This window comes from Martes martes (assembly GCF_963455335.1).
Source record: "Martes martes genome assembly, chromosome: 3".
NCBI classification, from domain to species: domain Eukaryota; kingdom Metazoa; phylum Chordata; class Mammalia; order Carnivora; family Mustelidae; genus Martes; species Martes martes.
In genome coordinates, this window is record NC_137890.1 from 85584255 (window position 1) to 85605545 (window position 21291).

At 56.9% G+C, this 21291-nt stretch overlaps 1 protein-coding gene across 1 annotated transcript in view; it reads left to right on the plus strand.

Moving 5' to 3' along the window:
• The first annotated feature begins 3708 nt into the window (after positions 1-3708).
• HS6ST1 (heparan sulfate 6-O-sulfotransferase 1) overlaps positions 3709-21291 on the plus strand; it is a 44163-nt gene continuing 26580 nt past the window's right edge. The window contains exon 1 of the mRNA XM_080799336.1: positions 3709-4496. Coding sequence (XP_080655462.1) covers positions 3970-4496 — 527 coding nt within the window. The 5' untranslated portion in view covers positions 3709-3969. The remainder of the gene's footprint in view (positions 4497-21291) is intronic.

Genomic DNA, 21291 nt, shown 5'->3' on the forward strand with positions numbered 1-21291 from the left:
ATCCCCCTGAGTCGGCCACTGGGATCAGCGCAGGCCGCTAGCGGCCCCACAGCCGGCCCCTCGGGCATGTCTAATAGCAGGCGACACAGTCCGCCGCGATCCAAAGTCCCCTTTAAAAGTTTGTCCCTAAACAAAACCCCTCTCTCCGCCCCGCCGTGGGAATCGGCGCCATCCCCGGAGGAGGCTCTGAGGACAAGCGCGGTTGCCCTCCTCCACCCCTTCGGAAACAACAATGGGCGACCGGACGAAAGAGAACGAGGGAATCAAGTGTGGAAAATCCCCCAGTCTTGCAATGTCAGCCGCCGGTCGCAGGGCCGGCCGGGGGCCGCCGTGCTGCCCCCGCGCGCCCTTCCACAGGATTGCACGCCCGGGGGGGAGGAGCGTTGAGGGTTGATCTCCTGGTTCTCAGATTCTAAGAGCGCGTGGCGCGTGGCGCGTAGGGAGGGAAAGCTTGCGTTTCAGTTCCGAGGCTATTTTAGATTCAAAAGAAATCTCATTTCATTACCAAAGCCGAAATTGTATCGCGCCTTACACTTTCCCGGGGCAGAAGTACAATGACTTGTTTTTATTTGATCATCGCATCCTACCACTAGCCGTGTTCTTTCCCTTTTCTTCAACATTAAGTCAGAGATCATACATTAAAGAATTTATGAAGAGGATATTCAGAGAACAAAGATAGTCACAGAGCAGAAGAGCTGCAATGGCTTTTCCCTGAACTCTGAAAATATTCAGGGCTGGGCGCTGCCTCCAGCAAACAATTAGCTTTCCTATACTCACATGCAATCTTAGGAGGGTGGGAAAGAAACCTTGGCTACCCACTGGTCAAACAGTGAGAGAATGCAGACAGGAAGGGAAGAGGACCTACTGAGGGCCAGGCTGTGCTGGGACCTCACTTGAATCCACAACTCCCTTTCAATGTGTGTGTTTCTGCCAATTTGTCAGCGATGACACGGAGGGCTCAACAACACACACAGAAGGTTGAGAAAGCCTCCAGTCGGCAAGGGTTAGCCAGACAGTGTCTGCATTCCATCCTGTTCCCAAATGTAGACTGACTTTTAGGATCAGTGGCTCATCTGACTTGACTTTGAGATATGAGAAAATCACCTACAGCCTTGGGGTCTCACAGTGCCAGTGCAGCACTTAAATCAAAGGGGGAAATTGAGTAAAATCCTGGAGGCAACTAGAACTTTCTTCCTCCTAAGAGAATTCTAGGAATAAAAGTTTTCCTGCCTAAATAGGTGGTTTTCTATCCACTGTCCTGGCAAAGTACAAAGCCGGGTTAAAAAGCTTCCCTGATGGAAGCACCTGGGCCTCAGTTTCCCCATTGGGACACTGAGATTGTCACAAGATGAGACCCTAGGCCAAGCACAGATGGGTTCAGTGGCCTTTCAATAAAACTTCAGCTCTCTCTTGAACACTCTGCACCCGCATCCCTATCTGGCAGCAGATAGACACTGGGAGCTGAGGAGTGGCCTCTCACTGCCCCCAGTCAGCCTTGGCATCTGGTCTGGGGGAGCTGAGAGGAGTACAGGGGTGAATAAGGGCTGGACTCTGAAGCCAGACAGCCCAGGATCAGAATTTTGACTATCATAAGAGTGAGAGGAGCTTGGCCCACCCTGTGGCCTCCATGCTGGGCCCAGATACTCAGGCCTCAAGGGATGAGTGTGACCATGGGCAGGCTTTTGCTCAAGCTTTATCCACCCTGCTGTTGTGGGTCAAGCAGAGGTAGCACCCAGAGAAAGATGGTGACTGGTCACTACCAGTCAGCCATGTGACCTTCTGTTTACCCTTCTGAACCTCAGTTTTCTATTCTGTGAATAGAAAATGGGTATTATAGTCTACTCCACAGGCTTGCCAATGGGATTGAGTGCCTAGTACTCAGTAGTTCTGGATAAAGAGCATCCTCAATTTTGATTTACTACTTGATAGAGAACTGTCATCTGGGTAAGGCTGCCTAATGGTTTGACCCAGGGTGGTCCTGCCCTCCATGTCTGGACTGCTGCCTTCAGGCCCATGAAAGGAAACTCCCCAGGCCTCAGACCAAAAAAAAAGAGTCAAGTAACTGCAGGCAGAGGCCGGCACCTCCCGGCATAACACTGGGCCAGTCCCCACTCCTGGAAAAAGTGAATCATTGCTGGGGAAGCTGGGCCAAAATGCCCCCCGGCCTCTCCTGGCCAGGGTCAGTTTTAAAGCAGCTTCAGTGTGGGCAGGGGCTTTGGGGCCCAGGGTCACACCTGGACTTCCCAAGTCACCCCCGGTAGCTCCAGGTCACTCTGTATTGTGTTCAGGGTGCTGCACAGGCCTGTCCAGAGCTGATGTTCCTTCAGCCCCTTTTGAAAACTAAATGATCCCCTCTTAGTCGGGTTTTGGGGTGTTAATTTTTGTGTTTCCAGTTATCTGGGTTTGTTTCCAAGAGGGCTTTCTGATGTGGTTTTTTAGTTTATTGAGGTATACTTGACACAAGAAGCCCGTATCAACCCTCCCCTCCCATCCCCCCACCCAGGCATGCTCTCAGGACCCGCACAGAAGGAAACCAGGGGAGCCCCTTACAGGGGGTGGTGGGAGCATTTGAACCCATCGCAGGTGCTATTCTGGCAGGTCATTTCGCCTCTCCATGGAGGTGCCACAGCCTCGGACACAGTCAAGGGCCAGGGCCCTGACTTTGGGATGTGGCATACCGGAAACCCAGGGGCCAGGTGGGGGGCCTTCTGCTGAGGAGCTGGGCACCTGGCCCAAGCTGGAAGGCGTAAGCAAGCAGTGCACGACCGGGCCAGGAAGCCCGATGCACCCACGAGCGCGCCAGCGAAAGCAAGCACGGGCCCAGGGCTGCCAGACCCTCTGACTGACCTCCCAAAGACCAAATTGGAAAACTTTTTGTGGACGTTCACAATTTGAAATATTGGCTCAACTCTTTATAACTTTTTTCATTAGGTTTATAATAAACGTGGAGGGGGGGGGAAAAAAAAAGCACACTAGCAGAAATTCCTTTCAAGAAGACTGCGTGTAGCTGGGCCGAAGACCTCTTCGGGACACCTCATTATCTCTCCAAGGGGAGCTCCGGGTCATTGTCCCAAAGCCTTGGGGCAGGCGCATACCGATCGCGGGCGCGCGCCCCGGGCTCTGCGTCCCCAGCCTTCCCTTCTCTTCCCGTCGCCCGGGCCCCACTGCCCCCAGGTCCCACCAACCGCAGCCCGGTCCTTTCGCATTTGGAACTTCAGAGCGCCCAGCGTGCAAGGTCAGTGGCTTTCCTCCGGAGAAGCGCGGAAAGGGGTATTCCACCAGCAGCCGGGACTTGCGGGGGGAGGCGGACCCAGGTGCCAGGGGTGCCGGTTGCTGTGCGCCCCGCTCTAGCCCAGAAGGGCCGCCCGCACCCTTGTTCCCTAGTTCCCTAGTCGCTCCCTTCGACTCTCGGACAGGAAACAGTTCCAAGTCGGCGGCGGCCCGCCTCGGAGCGTTCCGGCCACGGCCACAGACCCGGATCCCAGAGCCCAGCACCAGCCTGAGGCCCCGCGAGCTCCAGGGGAGGAGCCGGGGATCGGCGCGGGCGACAACGGCAAGAGGCGCCGCGGGGGCGGGCCGGGGGCGGGCCGGGGCGGGGCGGCGGCGGACTGCGGAGACGCGGCGGCGCGCGGGGCGGCGCAGAGCGTTCTCGGCGCGGCGCGGAGGAGAGTGGCCGGCACCGGGCCGCAGGGGGCGCGGGCCGGGGCCGGGGCCGGAGCGGAGCCGGAACCGAGCCCGGGGTCGGGCCTGGGGAGCCGGAGCCGGGGCCGGGCGGAGAGCAGCCATGGCGCCGCGCAGGGCCGGGGCCCGTGCCGTTGCGGGCGGCCTGGGCGCCGAGTAACCGGGCCGGCCCGGAGCGCGGGCGGCGGCTGCGGCGGCTGCGGCGGCGGCGGCGAAGGCAGCTGCGCCCGCGCCCCCCGCCCTCCCAGGCCCCGCGCCCCGCGCCCGGGCCGCCGGCGATGGTGACACATGCGGCGGCGGCGCGCCGGCGGCAGGACCATGGTTGAGCGCGCCAGCAAGTTCGTGCTGGTGGTGGCGGGCTCAGCGTGCTTCATGCTCATCCTGTACCAGTACGCGGGCCCGGGGTTGAGCCTGGGCGCTCCCGGCGGCCGCGCGCCGCCCGACGACCTGGACCTCTTCCCCACACCCGACCCGCACTACGAAAAGAAGTACTACTTCCCGGTGCGCGAGCTGGAGCGCTCGCTGCGGTTCGACATGAAGGGCGACGATGTGATTGTCTTCCTGCACATCCAGAAGACCGGTGGCACCACCTTCGGCCGCCACCTCGTGCAGAACGTGCGCCTCGAGGTGCCCTGCGACTGCCGGCCCGGCCAGAAGAAGTGCACCTGCTACCGGCCCAACCGCCGCGAGACCTGGCTCTTCTCCCGCTTCTCTACGGGCTGGAGCTGCGGGCTGCACGCCGACTGGACCGAGCTCACCAACTGCGTGCCCGGCGTGCTGGACCGTCGCGACCCCGCCGCGTTGCGCACGCCCAGGTGAGCGCCCGGAGCGACCGGGTCCCAGCTGGCGGCGGCTGCCCCCGAGCCGTGCCCCCGCTGGGCTGCCCTGGGCCCGCTCTACCTTCCTTGCCCTCCCTGCCCTCGTCTCCTGTTCTCTTGGGGCCCCCACTCGCCGCAGCCTCTCTGGACCCCCTCCCGACCTGCTGGGCGCCCGGAGCTTCCAGTTCCTCTGCTGCGGCCCGTTTCACCCTGCCCTCTATTTTCATCCTTTCCACCTCCTCGCCTTTCAACTTCTCTCCTCCACCACCCTCGCCCCCCAGGTTGTGCAGTGCCTGAGCGTCCCTCGGGTCACAGCCCATTATCTTGGGTTGTCACTTGCCTTGTCCCATGGGCCAGTGTAAAATGTGGCCCGCCCTAGCTGTGAGTCCGGCTGGCCTGGTGTTGTCCGGCGGGAAAGTGGGTTCTTTTGCGTGTGTAGCCCACCTGGAATGTTCGCTTACCTTGGCTGCTCACACACCCGGAGCGGAAGTGAGCGAAGTGAAGTGCCTCTCCCCCTGCACCTGTGAGCCCCCCCACCCCACCCCCCATCCTGCCTGGAGAGGGCTGGAGAAGAGCTGACAGGGAAAGGGGTGGGCTTTGCCTGCCGGTGTGTGCAGGTAGAACAAAGGCCTGAGTGTGACTTGGGGCTGGGGGCAGGGAGGAGGCAGTGCTGCCTGCCCTCACCAGTTGGGCCAGAACCAGTTGCAAGCTCTCTCTGAAAGAGGAGCAAAAGCAGACCGACTGCTAGATTGGGGGAACTGAGTTGGTAAGGGGTACCTATTCAATCACTTTCCTTGGCTGCCCCCCATTTCTGTGGAGGTTGGAGTTCCAGGATGACCTGTGTGGGGGGCAGCTCTCCTGGGAAGCACTTTGTAACCATAATCTCAGAGGGCAGGCTGGGTTTCCGGAGCTTAAAATTTGGACTCTTTATTTGGATTCTTTATATCCCCATGATATCTGGGCTGGGAAGGGCCAGGAATGAGGTCTTCTTGCCTGTCTTTTGTTTATCTTCTCTATTTGTCTTAGGACTGCACTTACAGATAGGCTGGGGGTGGCGGAGCTTCTGTGAACCGAGTAGGTGTGTTTGTTGTCACTCTTCTGAGTCAGGACGGGGCAGGGTCTCTGGTGTGTTTGGGGGATAAAGGTTGAGGATCTGGCCAGTCCACAGTTAAGCGTGGTCCATGGCATTGCTGTCCTGCTCAGTTCTTCAGTCCTCCTGTGGTCTTCCCATACTGCCAGGAAATTAGAGCGCTGGAGCTAGGGTCAGAGGTCATCTTACTTTCTCTTGGCTGCCCCACCTCCTGCCCACAGATGGCAGCTCCAAGCCTGTGACGTGGTGTTACAGGTCTCTTAATTCTCCACTGGTAACAGATCTACCATCCCAAAGCCTTTGAAGTCTTGCTTCCTGTTCAGCATTTGGTCTACTCTGCATGAGTGCATTTTCCTGATGTAGCGCCCACCCCCCACCCCTTTGCCACCGTGGTCAGCCAGTCTATACCATACTGAGCCAGGGTCTGGGGTTTGCATCTGCTGGCCCACCAAGACTGTAGTCCCCTAGAACTGGGCACTGACCAACCCAAATAGGCCTAGGGGGGCACCTCCCTGCCTGCAGGAGTGGGGATGGGAGTAAGTACCATCCTGTCTGCCAGAGGGAATTAGCCTGGGAGAATCCCAGAGGGAACAGTGTGCGGAACTTGTTCAGGGGGCTGCCAGGACCAGGACACTTTTTCTGCGGCCTATCTCCTGAGGCTGTTTCCCTTTGTGTCACCAGAATGAAGGGCCCCTGACCTTCCTTTTCTGGAGTTTGTCCAACAGAGCAAGAGCCCAGCCACCCTTTCAGAGAAGAGTCGGGAGACCAAGTGCAGCAGACAGGGTCCCCCTGTGCCACACAAGGGAGGCCCAGCACCCGCTCCTCAAGGTGGGCGTGTGTAGCAAGAAAAGAAAATGCCTGCCTAGTCAGCCGGATGCCTCTTGCTATGGGGGGCTGCCAGCCCCTCTGCCTGGACGTTGCTGAGCTCAGCAGCATGCAGGCCAGGTGGAGGCAGGGTTTCCAGGGTCCTCAAAAGGCCCTCCCTCTCCTGTGCCATGAGGCAAGTGACAGAGCTTCCTCTGTGCTGTTCGCCCCCACTCCCTTCATTTCTGTTCCAGAGGCTAGGTAGATTGCTTTTTTGATGAGCTTCCCTAACAGGCGGGGTCATCTTGGCTTTGTGTGTTTATAAGCCCATCTGACTAAAGTTCACCTGCTGAGTATTCCTGTAGTCTGGGACTGGACCAGGGTGCTTTTGAAGGTAGGGATACAGGTCTCCCACCTGCCCCAGGGACCCCGCACCACTCTGGACAAGTATTGTCAGTGCCGAGATTCCATGGGATACCTGGTTTCAGGAGCCCCAGATGTCACCCTCGCCCTCCTCCCAGAAGACTATGGCTTGTTCTCCCTCATGGCCATGTGAGTGCTGGAGTGACCACTTGGCTGGGTAACTGAGGAGAGGATGGACCTGGCTCTGAGAGCCACTCTGACAGGTCCCTGGGGGTCTGGGCTTAGGGTGAGGACCTTTCCTTCCTCCCTGGTCCCCAGGGCCAGGCATGTCGCAGGGCATGAACGAATGCTCCCTGCCATGAGGAGTGCTTCTAGAAACTGCACCAAGCCTCTCCCAATTCCTGGTGCTAGTGTCTGTGGTACTGGGGGGCCTAGGAGAGGCAGGCCTTCTGACTCAATGGAGTGGGGCTTTCCATGGCTCCAGTACCTCCCCATCACACAGCATCAGTCTTGGGGGTTCTAGGTGGGCAGGTGTTGTGGTGACGAACTTCAAGATGGGGAGATGTACCTTCCTGGCATACAGTTTGCAACTTCTAGCAGTGGTTAGTACTTCCTAAGTTGAAAGAGAGAAAAAGGTGTGTGAGCAACGCATCAGTAGGTCCCTGTTATATGGCCTGTGTCCACGGAGGGGGCTGCGACACCTGCTCACATCAGCCAGTGTACTTGAAAGGCCCCCAAGAAGGACTGACTTTGCAGTAGTGTGGCTAACCAAGGCAGCTGGCAAGTGGCTGGCCAGCTGTTGTCAAGGACCACTTCGGTTAGTGTCTCTGCACCCCATGCTCTGCGTCATTTCGTAGAGTCAGAATGGTTCTCCTAACGGCCAGAATGTCTCTCCTTCCTCTCTTCATCTGCCTAAAGGGGACAGAAGAGGAGACACAGTTGAGGTCTAGCCTGGGTGGCCCTGGAAATTCCTGAAATTGTGTAGGCTTCATCTGGAGCCACCAGGAGCATTTCGGTCCCCAGTATGGCTTCCAGGCCACTTCCATGTGGTATTGGGCTTAGCCATACCCTCTCTACAGCAGGGCCCCCCAGGAGCCCCTGGTGGGTTCCCAGCATCTGTGATAATGCTGTGTGGGAGCCCTAGAATTGATGGCTTGTGCCCTCTCAGTGCCCAGCCTCATTTCTGGTCATGTACCCTCCACGATGCTGAGTTCCTCTGTGTTCCAGAAATCTGCCAGTGCTCTCAGCTCAGCCTTTGCTACCTTCTGCCCCAGCATGCTGTCCTCTCCTCCCACTCCTCTGCTGGCTTCTCCCCACCCTTCAGCCTCAGCTCTGCTTCCCCTTCCTCCAGGAAGACTTCCCTGGCAGCATCCTGTTGCCTTAGATGCCCTTGGCCATCCTGGCATGTCCACAGCATCTGGCACTGGCCGGATGCTGAGTGGGTACTGCCCACGTGTTGGCACCAACTAGAATGTTCTCTTCCTGGCCCCACACCCTCTCCAGGAGCTGTGCCCCTCCATGAGTCCTTTAGTGAATGAGATTTAGAGTCAGCCTTGAGTGCAGTGCTGGTCCCAGAGGGCCTCAGGGGCCCCTCAGTGGGCTCAGCCAGGTTGGACAGACTTAAGATTCGGGCATTTTTGTGGCAGTTCTTTCTGTGGCACTCAACAATTTCCAGCTTGCCTTCACAGTTACTCTCTCATACGTGATCAAGGGACAAGGCCTGCATTTGCCTACACTGGGGCAGATGTTACCTAGAGCACATGATTGGAACCCATGAATGGGGCCCAGCCACTTAAGGGACCTGGTTGGGTGTCACCATGACCTGAATCATCCAGGGAAGCCTTGCATGGAGATGAGGGGAATGTGAGGTCAAGGTGTTCGGAATTAGATTTTCATTCATAGCCAAAACAAAACACATCTTCTTTTTAGGCAAATGCATGAGAAGGCAAACTTTCAAATAGCTTACTGAGGATTATGTTAAATGGTGCTCTGGCTTGTGAGGTTATTTGTGTAACTCATGTTTTCTTTAAAGCAGTGAGGATTTGCAAGACCAGGGCTTCCTGTCCTTCTAGGCCCCTCACTTATAAAACCTGGAGCCATGCAGAGTGGGCTGGACCACTGTGCTGAAGTGGGCTAGCTCTGATCTGCAGACTGTCTGCTCCCAGGTCAGAGAGCCTTTCCCAGGGGGCCCAGCTCCTACCCATGGGGTCTGTGAGGCCCCTTGTCTTTTTCTTTCTTTCTCGGTTGGCAGTGTGAGAGATTCAGCTGCTGTACTTGGGGAGTGGCAGGCGGTCAGCGGAGGCCTGGCTTTGTCATCCTTAAGGGACTCTGAGTCTTTTTCTTTCACATCTCATTCTTTTGTTGTTGTTGTTGTTGTAATAATTATGTGATAATTGGGAGGAAAACATAAAAGAGAAAAGAAAACTGTATTCCTCACACATACTTTTTTTTTACTATAATTGAAACCGTAATGTAAATTCCCCATAAATGTTGTTTCTTCTTATTAAAAACTTAATATTTTAGTAGCTGCAGACGACCCCCCTCTGGGTGCCTTGTTAGTTCTGCTGTGTTGTTGAACGTGCAGATTTCCCATTTCTGGCTCCTATAAGTAATGCTGGAGTGAGTGTCCTCATGTGTAAATGTTTTCCGTAGCTCTGATTTCCTTTGTAAGCTCGTAGGAGAGGGATTTCTGAGTTGAAAGGTCTGAAGGTTCAAATACTATCAGTGTTGAGTGTGAAGTTGCTTTTGGGAAAGTCTGCACCTTACCATGTTGCCACATGTGGTATTTGGGTGCCCGTTTGGTATTGAACAGTGTTGTGGGTTTGAAAAGAGTTTACTTTCTTAAATCAGCAAAATATGTCTCTCTGTGGTTTTTATCCAGAAGTCCTGCTTGGTGCATGGACCCTTAGAGGTGGTCTAAATCTCAGGGGATTTGGAAGGAGCCATGCCCAGTCACCCCACATACCTGCTCATCTGCTCACGGATATCTGCTTTTTGGCCCTGTGCACAGCCAGGTGCAGCTCTGCCATTTGGGGCGAAGGAGAGGAGTGCTGGGCTATGGGGACCCAAATCTGGGGAGGCCAGGGTGCAGAAAGGAGGCTGGCTCTTGTCCCCCAAGCACTCAGTGGGTACTTGGGATGGGTCATCTCATTTGGCCTCACCACCCCGACAATGCAGGCATATGACGATTGTCCCAATTTCCCACCCAAGGAAGTCTAGGCCCCGAAAAGGTGGGTAACTTGCAGAGTCCCTCAGCCTGGAGAGCCAGGAGCTGACATTGAGATGTCTGTCCCAAAGCCTGTTTGCCCCACCAGCCCTCTGCTGCACCAGCCCCCCATGCCCAGCCGGGAAGACTGTCTGTGGATGAGAACAATAGCCAACCGTTCAGGCAGACCCACCAGGTTCAGCACATGCAGCTTCCAAGACCCTGGGCAGACACGGGCAATTTCACACGCAGACCTGAGTCGTCGCTTTACTGGAAAACATCTGGCGGCCTTCACCCGAGTAGCAGTGAGACAAGAATCAGGCACCATCCCCTTGGCTCTGGCAGGGTAGCACGGTGGTGCTGCTGGCAGCCGTCTGTGGCAGTGCACAGGGGCCTCCCTAACAGCCTGGCCATTGCCCCCCGCTGCCCTCCCATGTGATCCGCTTGTCCACAGGGGTCCTGAGGGCCTGCAGCCACCAGCCCGCCACCTGGCCCTGGTGGAGGGGTTGTGTGATTCCCTCCAGCACATAATTCAGCTGGTCTGTTGAGGGTTTGAGAAACAGGCAGGGCGCTCAGGCTCTCTCCTGAGAAGATGGTTTCTAAGTACTTCTCCTCAGCAATTATTTATAACCACGTGGACCCTTCTTATTGGCAACCCTGCTCTCCTTTTCCTTGAGGCCTATATGTCGGCCTCACTTGCCAGCACTCACAGATGAGGAGATGTGTTTACAGGCAGGTTTCTGTCTCTCCAGACTCTTGTTCTTGCCTCCTCCAGAACTCCACTGGCTCTTTTTCTCCCTGTTAAATTTTGGCTCTCTGTTCGGGTTACCAGGGCCACTGGGGTGAGATGCTATCCCAGCTACAAAGATTCAGACAGAGGCCCAGGTGCTGGTGTCCAGGCCGCCCCTGAATGTAGGCCCATCACTTTCAGGCTGTGGGACCTGTGGTCCAATTTCTGGTTCCCCCACGAGGCTCCTGATGTGGCTGTGTCCCAAGTCCCTAGCTTGCAGGGCTGGTTATTCTGGAAGTGTGGTGTGTACGTAGCCACATACCAGGTAGTTAGCATGTTGATCCCAGGCTGCCTGCCATGGACACCTGTTAGAGGACATCAGGATCAGCTGGGAGGATGGTGGGCATAGGATGTCCAGCCACTGAAGACCACACACATGCTGCCCCAGCCTGGGCCTGGGGTCTGGGGCCTGTTTTCCTTGATGGGGAAGCAGAAACCAGCTGGTGCAGCCCTTCTCTCCCACAGTCACCCACAGCCCCTGACCAGGCTCTGGCCAGCTCTGGGTGCTAGGAGCTCTGCTTGGGCAGCACAGCCCCACAGGCCAGTCAGCAGCCCTTCCCTGCAGTGCTGTCTGCTTCCACCTCTCTGGAGGCTTCCTCCAGAGCGCATGGACCGCCCTCAGGTCCCACCCCCACCGCAGCTGCTGGTCCTTCATTCACTTAGCCAACCATCCTGGGGCCTCTTTTCACCAGGGCTGCCTGTGGGGACTGGCATCCCAAGTTCCACAGAAGCTCATGGGTCCTTTCTGTGTAGACAGGGCTCTGAGGCCCCAGTGAGGACGGAGACAGGTGGGACTCACTTTGGGTTCCTTCCACAGGGTCCAGGCAGCAACTCGGGGCCTCCACAAGGAACCAGAGGAGGAGAGGGGAGCCCCCTAGGCAGCCTGTTTCCCCATCTCAAAAATGGGGTTATGGAGTTTGTCATTTGGTTCTCCAAAGGAACCAGTGATTTGTTGTCCATGACTGCATAGTCCTTCCAGCCCCAGATTATGTTTGGGTCTTAAAGGAGTCCCTCTCTAACCCTCTAGAATTCTGCAATCCAAGTCATAGCCAGGAGTGGGGCCCAGGCCCTCGAGTGAAGGCAGCTGTCAGTGGCTAGCTACAGCCCAGCATGGGGCTGGCTGTGGTGGCGGGGCGGGGGCTTCAGTGAGAGGCAGCCCCCGACAGCTGTGCATCTGGCCCGGCTCCGAGGGCCGCATGTGAGCATCGCAGCTGCCTCCGTGTGTTTACACAAGGAACGTTTAAAAGGCCCAAATGGGGGGTGGGGGGGTCACAGCAAATCAACAATTGTCTAGAAAGATGGTAACTAGAGAGATTAAAACCCTGCAGTTAATTGTTTATAAAGCTGTGGAGTTGAAGGGGGTCAGTGGCCAGGCAGGAGCAGGGGACCCTGGGTCTCTGGAGACTGCTGCGATGCACCGGGGTGGACACCTGAACGTCTGAGCCCTTGAGTCACACCAGCCTGGGACCCAGGTATGCCTGGAACTCTCTGAGCCTTGTTGCCCTTGCCCGCCTGGGTGTAGCAGGAGGCGTCGGACAAACCAGACCCCAGCAGTTAGCCAGCTCCATAAGCTTCTCACTGCCCACCGCAGCTTGGAAGGACAAAGGCCGTCCATGGGCAGCCTGGCAGCAAAGAAGCCAGCGGGAGGAAACAGCTCAAAGCCAGTGGGAGAGCTGGAAGAGCAGGTGGGCAGAGTGGACAGCAGAGCAAGGGTGGGGGCCTCGGGCTTGGAACAGGACCAGCTGGGTCAAATCCTGGTTCTACCACTCTCGAGCTCTGTGAGCTCCGTTTCCCCATCAGTAAAATGGGCATACTGACAGTGCCTGTCTCAGGGGAGTAGTTGGAATGTGCCTGGTGCTGGAGACTGTTTTACAAGAGGCCACAGTGCATCCCCTCTCTCAGAGGACAGGGAGGGGTCCTTCAGGACCAGCTAGGCATTTGGAACCTGTGGTGGTCAGCTTGAGGGCCAGCAGGAGGCTTCCTTACAGCACTCAAAGTCTAGGTAGCTAGCTAGGGTCCCATCATGTGGGACATCCACCAAGCATCACTGGTTTTCCAACATGACAACCTGAGATGCGAGACATGCTGTGCTTCAGCTGTGGGGGTTTCCTGTTCACCCTGGGCTGTGGCACTGGGGACCCACCCTGTTCCTTCCCATCAAGGGCTTTGCTGTGCTTCGTCCCTGGATATCAAGCAAGCCCTCGGGCTGTGCTCTCCTTCCAACAGGCGCTGATGGGTGTGATGTGGCAGGTCTTCACTTGGTGGTGGCTGTGACCTGGGGCTCCAGTCCCTCTGTCCTTACTGCAGGCTGAGGGTTTAAAATAGGGGCGCCAAGGCAGCCTAGTGTGGCTCCCCTCTGCCCTGTTGCCCCCCTCGCCACTGTCTGTGTTTCGTGGTTGTCAGCACTCTTTTGTATATTTTTCCTGCAGACATGTATTCCTTAAACAGCACCTAGCATTGTTTATGCACCTTTCAGAACTTGCATCAGACTGTACTTGACCTTGTGCAACTTGCTTTCTTCACTCAGCCTTGTTGTTGAGATTTATCCATGTTGGTCCATGACATGCATATTTAATTCATCGACTGCTGGATTTAACATCAAGTTTGTCTAGACGCATCTCTTTTTTTCCCGTGCTTTGTTCCAAGAACAGACAGGAGGAGTGTTTTACAGACCAGGTGGGAGTAGCCAGGCCTGGCCACCCCTCCTCGCGTGTCCCTGGGAGTGGGCTGGAGGGCAGGTGGTCCGTGACGCCGTGCCTGAGGTCTGTCCCCCACACTGTGCCTGATGTGCCCCCACCATGTGGCCTGACAAAAGACATTGTCATCTTTGCCAGGCCAGCAGCTGTGAGATGTACCGCCATGGTCTTAGCGCCTGTCCCTGTGGCTGGTGAGACAAGCATCCTATTACAAGGTTGCTGCCACTTACCTGTTTGTGTCTCTGGGCTGTTTTCTGCCCTGAGGGGTCTCCTAGTACGAAGTTCTGTGGGTTCTGTGCTTGCTAGAAGTCCTCCCCACTGTCCTTCCATACTGCAAGTCACTGTGAGCATTTGGTTTACTGAATGCCTGTGCTGGTGTGGGCCAGGCAGGCCAGCCAGGCCTCTGCCCTCCAGTCCATGGCACCGAGTACACATGCAGGGTATGGAGGGGAGTGTACCTGCTGACCTTGGAACCCCTGTGGGACCCGCTATCATTGGAGCTCAGCCAGAGGCCTGGAAGACTGAGAAGATGGACAGATGGCTGACTAACCAGCCATCCTTCCTGCAGTAGGGATACCCTGAGGGCCTTCCTTGGAAGCCCTCAGCAGCACCCAGGGCAGCCACTGCGTGAGCCTAGCCCACAAAACCAAACAAGTACGGGGTCCTCCTGCCTCTCGTCTCACACCCATAGATCCTGGTTGTTGGGGTCTCTGTGAGATTGGATTGGGGAAAGATTCCTACGGTCGAAACCAGAGCCTGGAACCCACTGCTCTAAAGTCGCAAGAGCCTCCTTCCCATCCAGTGAAAACCAAGGCAGGGCTTCCCCAGAGGAAGGCCTAGCTCAGGAGCCAGACACCACTGCCTTGGCCTCCACTCTGGTGCCTGTCCCTGTCTGCTACAGTCATACCCAGGGCAGTCCCTGCATGATCCTCCTCTGTGGACGAGGTTCCTGCACCCTCCTCTCGTCATCCCCGGGCCTTAGAATATACCCCAACCACCCTAAGCCCCACATGGCCCCAGCCCCATACGTGAAGCATTTGCTTCTAGACCACATCCCCAGCTGGCCTGGGAGGAGTGGCCCATGCATCATTGCCCATCTGAGAATTAGCTCCTGCAGCCACAGGGCTCATGAACGAACATGGGCAGCGGGTGAGCATCTCCCCGCCGAGTTACGAGCTTGAGAGCCTAACGTGTAAATATTTACTTTTCTGGAGCATTGGTGTCCTTGGGAAAAGAGGACCAGCAGACATCGAGTTTGGCGTTTGCATCCCAGCAGCAAGTGGGGGGATGGGGGGTGTCGTCTTGGAACAGTGAGGCTGGGTGGCATTCTCTCTGAAATCCTGGTTCCCATTCCCTATGGGGGAAACTTCGCAGCCACAGACAGAGGTCCTCCGGCCAGACTACAGCTAACGGAGGGGGGCTTGTGTGAAGTGGAGCTGCTGTGCCACGTGCACCCTGCTTACGTTGTGTGTGCGCTGTGCTGGTTGGGGAGCAGGACAAGCAGGTGTCCTCACCTGAAGGGCGCAGGCCAGGAGCAAAGAGTGACTGTACTGATCTGCCACACTCGCTCATTGCTAGGCTGTGCTTGCTTATGCCTCATTCTTAGGGGCCCCACTTCACAGTTGAAACTATGGCTCAGAGAGCCTGAATAATTTTGTCACTTGGCAGAGATGGGTTTTGCACACAGGCCTCTGGCTCCAGGGCTTCCTGTTACCCCCTCCCCAGGGTCCCCAGGTGCAAAGGGGGAGCCAGGCATCTCCTGGGCACAGGGTTCAAGCCAACACACTGCCTGCTGTGGTGAAGGGTAACAAGGCTGTGTCAAGGATGGGCTTTCCCAGGAGCCCAAGATGGTACCATGGGGATCAAGGGCAGGTGGAACAGAGGAAGGGCAGAGCAGATGGCCTCCCAGGGGAATTTGGAGGTTTCTAATGTCCCCTATAAGGAGAGACCTTGCCCAGGCAGACACAAAGCCTGGGAGTAGTAGGTGAGCCACTGCTGAGCGTGCAGCTCCTGCCCAGTATGCCAAGCCAAGGCCTCACCTGTCTAGCTTCAAACCGTTGCCTCAGCCCTCCTTCCTGCCCAGCTCCCTGCAGCCCTCCAGGGCCCCTCGTCCCAAAGAGGAGTGACCACAGCTCCAGGCACAGGCCCCTTTCACCTCTCCTCTGTTCCCTCATGGCCAGAAGGCAGGCGGGCAAGCAGGTCTGGGCAGCTTGCTCTACTCATACAAGTCCAGACAGAAGGCTGCTTGTCAGCCCACCATCGGAACCCTGGAAGTTCAGGGCCTCCAAGTCCTCCTTTAACCCATTCGATGCAAGCTGTCAGGAAGCCCAGTCCTGTAAGGGGAAGTTGTGCCCAGCAGAAAACACCATTTTTATCAAGTAAAGGTAGTCAGGTTTTAGCCAAGTGGATAAAAGGAGGGTGGTGAGATTGATGTGGGGTTGTTCAGAGCAGGAGCAGACCCCCGTCCTTGAGCAGTTGAGTGGAAGGGGAACCCAGCAGGCATCAGGCAGGGCTTCACCCAGAGGCACAAAATGCACACCAGGCCAGCAGACTCCCAGAATATGAGAGCTTTGCTTAGAGGCCCTGGTGCCCTGATACGTTCTTCTGGCTTATGGGCCCTGTTTGACCTCATGGAGCCCTCAATTTGCCTGTCAGATGCATAGAAGACTCGAGAAGCAGAGGCCAGCAGCCAGTGCCTGGGGCTCCCTCACACGCCGCCATGTCTGTCTGGAGGACAGGCGCTGTCCATGAGGCCCAGTCTGAACCACAGAGTGGTTCTGCATTTGGCAGGGACTCCCCACAGACAAAGAACCCTACCTGGCTGGGGAGATGGGCCTTGCTTGGCGGGGCAAGGTTGAGCAGGATCCTGTTAACTCTCTCACCACCCCCCATTCTGTGCATGCTCCCCGGCCTGGGCCCTGCCATCTCTGGTACTGTGTCCATCTGCCTGCCAGGCCAGAGGCAGCCTGTGGTGATGCTAGGCATGAAAGTCTGGTCCTGGGGCTGCAGACAGGGTTGATTTCACGTCCCTTCCAGTATGCCACAAATGGGGTGGCCAGGTTAGGAGTGGCACTGCAGCCCAGCCAGTCTCCTGCAGAACAGTGCCCTGTCCATTCATCATGTGAGCTATTCTGGGTCATTTCCAGAGGAAACCCTCTCTGGGAGGATCAGTGGGTTACCAGAGAGGCTAGGGGTGGTGGCCTGCAGACATGTGTGGCCTCCCCCAGCCTGCCTCAGCTCTGAGCCCTGGCCAGGCCACACAGCCAGCTGGCGTAGGAGCCTGACCCTTGTGGGCCAGCAGCTGTTGCCTGCTGAGGTAACAGGAAATCCCAGCCTTAGCCAGCCTGGGCTTTGTGCTTGGAGCCCTGTGAGTTGTTTTAATTTCTTCAGCAGGTTTTTCCTGAGCCCTCGTCTGTGCAATCTTGAAAGGGGCACTGACATCAAATCGTGGTCCCCATCTTTCCCCGCCAGGGCTAATCAACTGTGTCTGACAGGCAGCCCAGATGCAGGAGGTCCCAGGGGTCATGGCAGTGGACACACCCTATGGCTTGCACTGTCCGCTCCCTCCAGTTAACAGGGGCAACATGAGGGCCTTGATTCCCTTGGGTGACGTTTCTGCTGTCCATCTGCCAGGCCAAATGTGGGTTTTCTCCAAGTTATGGTCCTTTGACATCTTGCTCTGACTTAATTTGGATGCACCCTGGACCCCCACTCACCCTGCCGGGGACTTGGCACTAGCCTGCAGGAACCAGTAGATGGAGAGGCAGGCACTGTCCAGGTCACCGGGAGGTGGCTCCACTATTCTCCCATTACAGAGGTGGAAGCAGAGGCTCAGAGAGTCCAGGGAACTTGCCAAAGTTCACGTGGCTTAGGTAGCGGACTCGGTACTTGAACTTGGGTGTCCTAGAGGTCCATCTGGGCCCTCGCCACACCCATGGCTGCAGCTGCTTGGCAGTTGTCATTGTAGAGCCAGTCCTCAGAGAGGGAGAGATGGTCCAGGATGGGCTCAGGTCTTCTCCGTAAGGTGCAGCCACTTGCTGAGGGCAGACAGTCACAGGAACACACCCAGCCTCCTGGCGGGGGCGGCGGGGTGGGGGGCTGGTCAGAGGTCATCCATAGCCTGGTTCATCTCACAAGCGGCAAAGAGGAAGCTCAAGGCTATGGAAAATTTTGTGGTAGACATGGAAGCCATGTTTTAAATATTTATCATCAGGGTTTTTCCTGGAGTACACGCTCAAGCTGGGGACCTGATCAGGGAGTCATGGGCCCAGGACCGGGCATTCTGCCATTGCTGTGCCCCCATGAGTCCATCTGAGGCAGCAGCACTAGCTGACAGTGCAGGGCCTGGCTGCAAGCGTGCGGTGAGGGGTCAGGAGGGCCGGTAGCCTTCCGTGTTCCCAGCACCCAACAGGTTGCCAGGTGCCGCCAGGTGTTCCTCAGGGACACATTTGGCTTTGTGACCCTGGCAAGAATGTTTTCTGATTGGGGCTTAACTTTAGCCACAGAGAGGACCCAGTGGGCACCAAGGAGAGCCTAGCCCTCTGCCCTCCCTTTCCCTCAGGCCAGCTGAGCCCCAAGTTCCATAGGTACCAGAGGGTCCCAGGAGGGCCAGGCTCTAACAGGCAGGCTGTCAGGCCTCATACCTGCCCGTGTGTCCCTGAGGTCAGGAGAAGCCTATTCATCTCTCTCCTCTGCTCAGATTATACACACAAGTGGCAGCCGTTGGTCTGATAAGCACAGCGTCTCCCCTGGGCTCCCAGCCCCCTCCCACCTCATGCCTGCCATGTATGTCACCCAGGAGAAGAGGTGACAGGCAAGCGCTACTACAGCAGGGGCCTTGGCCTTTCTTGGGCCAGCCACATGGCCTGGCCCCTTCTCCAGTTTGAAGACCTTTTTTTGTGGCCGGTACTGCATGTCACTGCCAATCACAGGCCATCCTCCACCTCACAGAGCAGTAGACTTCAGGCTGGGGCTACATTCATGTGGGCCTGGGGGACAATGGCCCCCTCCCCAGGAGGGAGGGAGGCTGACCACAGGCTGCGAAAGGCACCACACTCACACAGCCACACACAGCTGCACACCCACACTCACACACTCCTGGCAGTAGCTCGAGCTGTGGAGCCAGCAGTGACTCAGAAACATTCTGGAACAAGAATTCCCTTTTTCCTTACAAGTGGTGGGCACTTTGGGACGTTTCCTCCCATTTGCAATTCCTTCCCGCTAGCCCCCTTTAAGAGCCAAGCAATTTTTCCACTGCGCAGCTGGGCCATCCCTCATCACACCCCCTCAGAGCAGGCCAGGACTATAAGGAAGTGTCTTTTCAAGGAAGGTTTGCTGCCGTTGCAGAGGGGTGGAGGGGCAGGCTGGAACCAAGGCAGGCTGCCCCTCAGGTCCCTTGCCCCAGCAGAGAAGTGGAAGCCCAGCAGCTGGGCTGTGCAGGAGGTTCTGTCGAGGGTCAAAGACCAGACTCCTCAGACAGCTGGACCTTGGGGATCCCTTCCTCCTTACTGCCCTCCCAGGAGAAGGGGTTCCGGCTAATGACCGTGACAGCCATCCTTGTTTCTTAAGCAGGTGTGATGGGCAGTGTACCGTGGGTGCTCTCTATGGCTGCCATCACCCCTCCCTTACCACACCTGAGACAACCTGAGTGGTTGTGGTCCCACGGGCAAGGACCTCAGGCTGGGTTGGAGTAAGAGACTGCTGCATTGGTGGGCTGAAGCCGGTGCTGCCTTCGCTGCCTGGGGCTTGTCCCTGGGGTGGCCTCCTGGAGTGACCGTGGGGGCCCCTGGCTCCCAGACCGAGGGGGACTAGAAGCACGTATGTGACTGCGGGGCTGAGGGCATGGGTGACTGCTAGGTAGGAAGCCAGGCTCCAGTCATGGAACCTACCCTGTGCACCTGCATCAGCCTATCCTCCTCCTCCCCCTCTCCTCTCAGGTGTTTTTCAGGCTCGCTTGAAGAGATAATTACAAACAGGTAACTGGACAGATAGTTGTGTCTGGAGGCCCAGCTGCCTCTCCCTTCCCCCGTTGGAAGAAGAGGACAGGGGTGACTAGGAACAGGCCTGGGGCAGGGACTGTAGACCTCCAGCCACAGTTGCTGCTCAGCTGCTGGACCAGAAGCCCCAGAAACCCCCCACACCACCAGCCCTCAGGGAGGCACATGCCCACTGCCCCCACATACAGCCCCCCAGGAAGACACCCCCCCTGCCCCCCAAACTACCCCTCCCCAGTAGACCCATATGCATCACCGCAAATCAGGTAGACCAGAGGTGCAGGGTCAGGAGAGTGGGCATCTCCAGGACACTACACCTCCTGGGCATGGCATGAGGTCATGGGCAAGGCCCTACAGTGAGGCCAGTGTGGAGAGGGTGAGTGGGCCTACCATCTGCACCAGTGTGCCCCATCCCTGCCAGGTTCCAGCAGGGTGGTAGTCTTTGTCCTGGGCAACAGTCTCCACTTTATCAACCCCAGTGTCAGCCCAGGGAGCTAAGGGACTTAGGGGACTGCCAAGGTGGGTTGGGGACCAGGGTCCCAGCTTCCCAACCCAGGAGACTTCCTGTGCAATCTTGCCTACACCAGCCCCACCCTCGGTGCATGCCTTGTGTGCCTGTGACTCTGTGCAGAAATTTGGGGTTGAAATCTGTTGGGGGTCCCTGGAAAAGTCCCCCATTTTGCATAAGGTGCAGAAGGAGAGAGCCGAATGAGGTTGACAGAGCGGGACTTAGCTCACCCAGACCAGGGCCTGACATTTCCCGCTGTCCCAGCCTGGGCCTTAAAAGAGAAACCTGATGTTCATTGGATGGATAGAAGGGGCCAGTGCTCCCGGCCCCAAGATGTGGGGCAGCCTTCTGCCTGCTGAGGGCTGGTGTTTTTGCTGTTGTAGACCTCATATCTCTGCCTGGCAGATGGACAGTGTTTGCAGGACTGGGAGCCGGTGAGGGGCCATGAGCTGCTTTCCACCACAGCCCCCACCCTGCTGACCTCTGTCCCACCAACAGCTGGAGTCCCTCAAAATAGGCTGGGCCACCATGAGTCATTTATGTCTCCTTATCCTTTGCTGAGGACCTGATACAGATTAGGTCTTGATCTTCAGAAACAGAACCCTTCTGAAGCCCCACTGTGCTCCTCACCAGTGTGAGACCTCAGGCAAGAGTGACCTGTCTGTGCCTCTGTTTCCTCATCTGTCAAATGGGGCTAGGATGGACAGTGCAGCCTGCTGGAGTGTCTGGAACCCATAGGAAGGGTCCTGGGTAAGAGGGCTATTCATTCTGTTTACCTTAAGATGACAAGTTTGGGATAAGATTGAATTCACAATGTTTGTGGTTGGTAGTGACTTCTTGCAGTTTGTTGAGAGCTGGGGCAGAGGGCTGGTTCCTGCTTGTGGTCCTGCAGCCAAGGGCCAAACCAGAGCCTCCTGGAGCCTGCTTACTCCTGTCATTCATTCATAGGACAGGGGAGCAGAGCACCACCTCAGGGTTGTTAGAGGTGTGAGGCCCCCTCAACCAGTGGCGTTCGGGTCACCAGCATCACATGTGATAAGAGGTGTGGTACGGGGGCTGGAGAGGGGGCTGTGTGCTCCCTTGTCCCCACAGTGAGGGACGGGTACTTGCTGAACCCCTGCTGTGTCCAGCTAAAGAACAGAAACGGGGTTCTCAGATCACCCCTGGGTCCTGGGCTGGATCTGCATGCATATCTGCCCCATCCAAGGCCACACCTGGTGATCTGGGTCTTCTCTTTGGTCCTGCAATTCCCCAGGAGAGCCAAGGAAGTACCCCCCTTCCCAGACATACTCCCGCTGGGGCAGGTTTCACTGGGTGGACTCTCTTTGTCACCCAGTCACTGA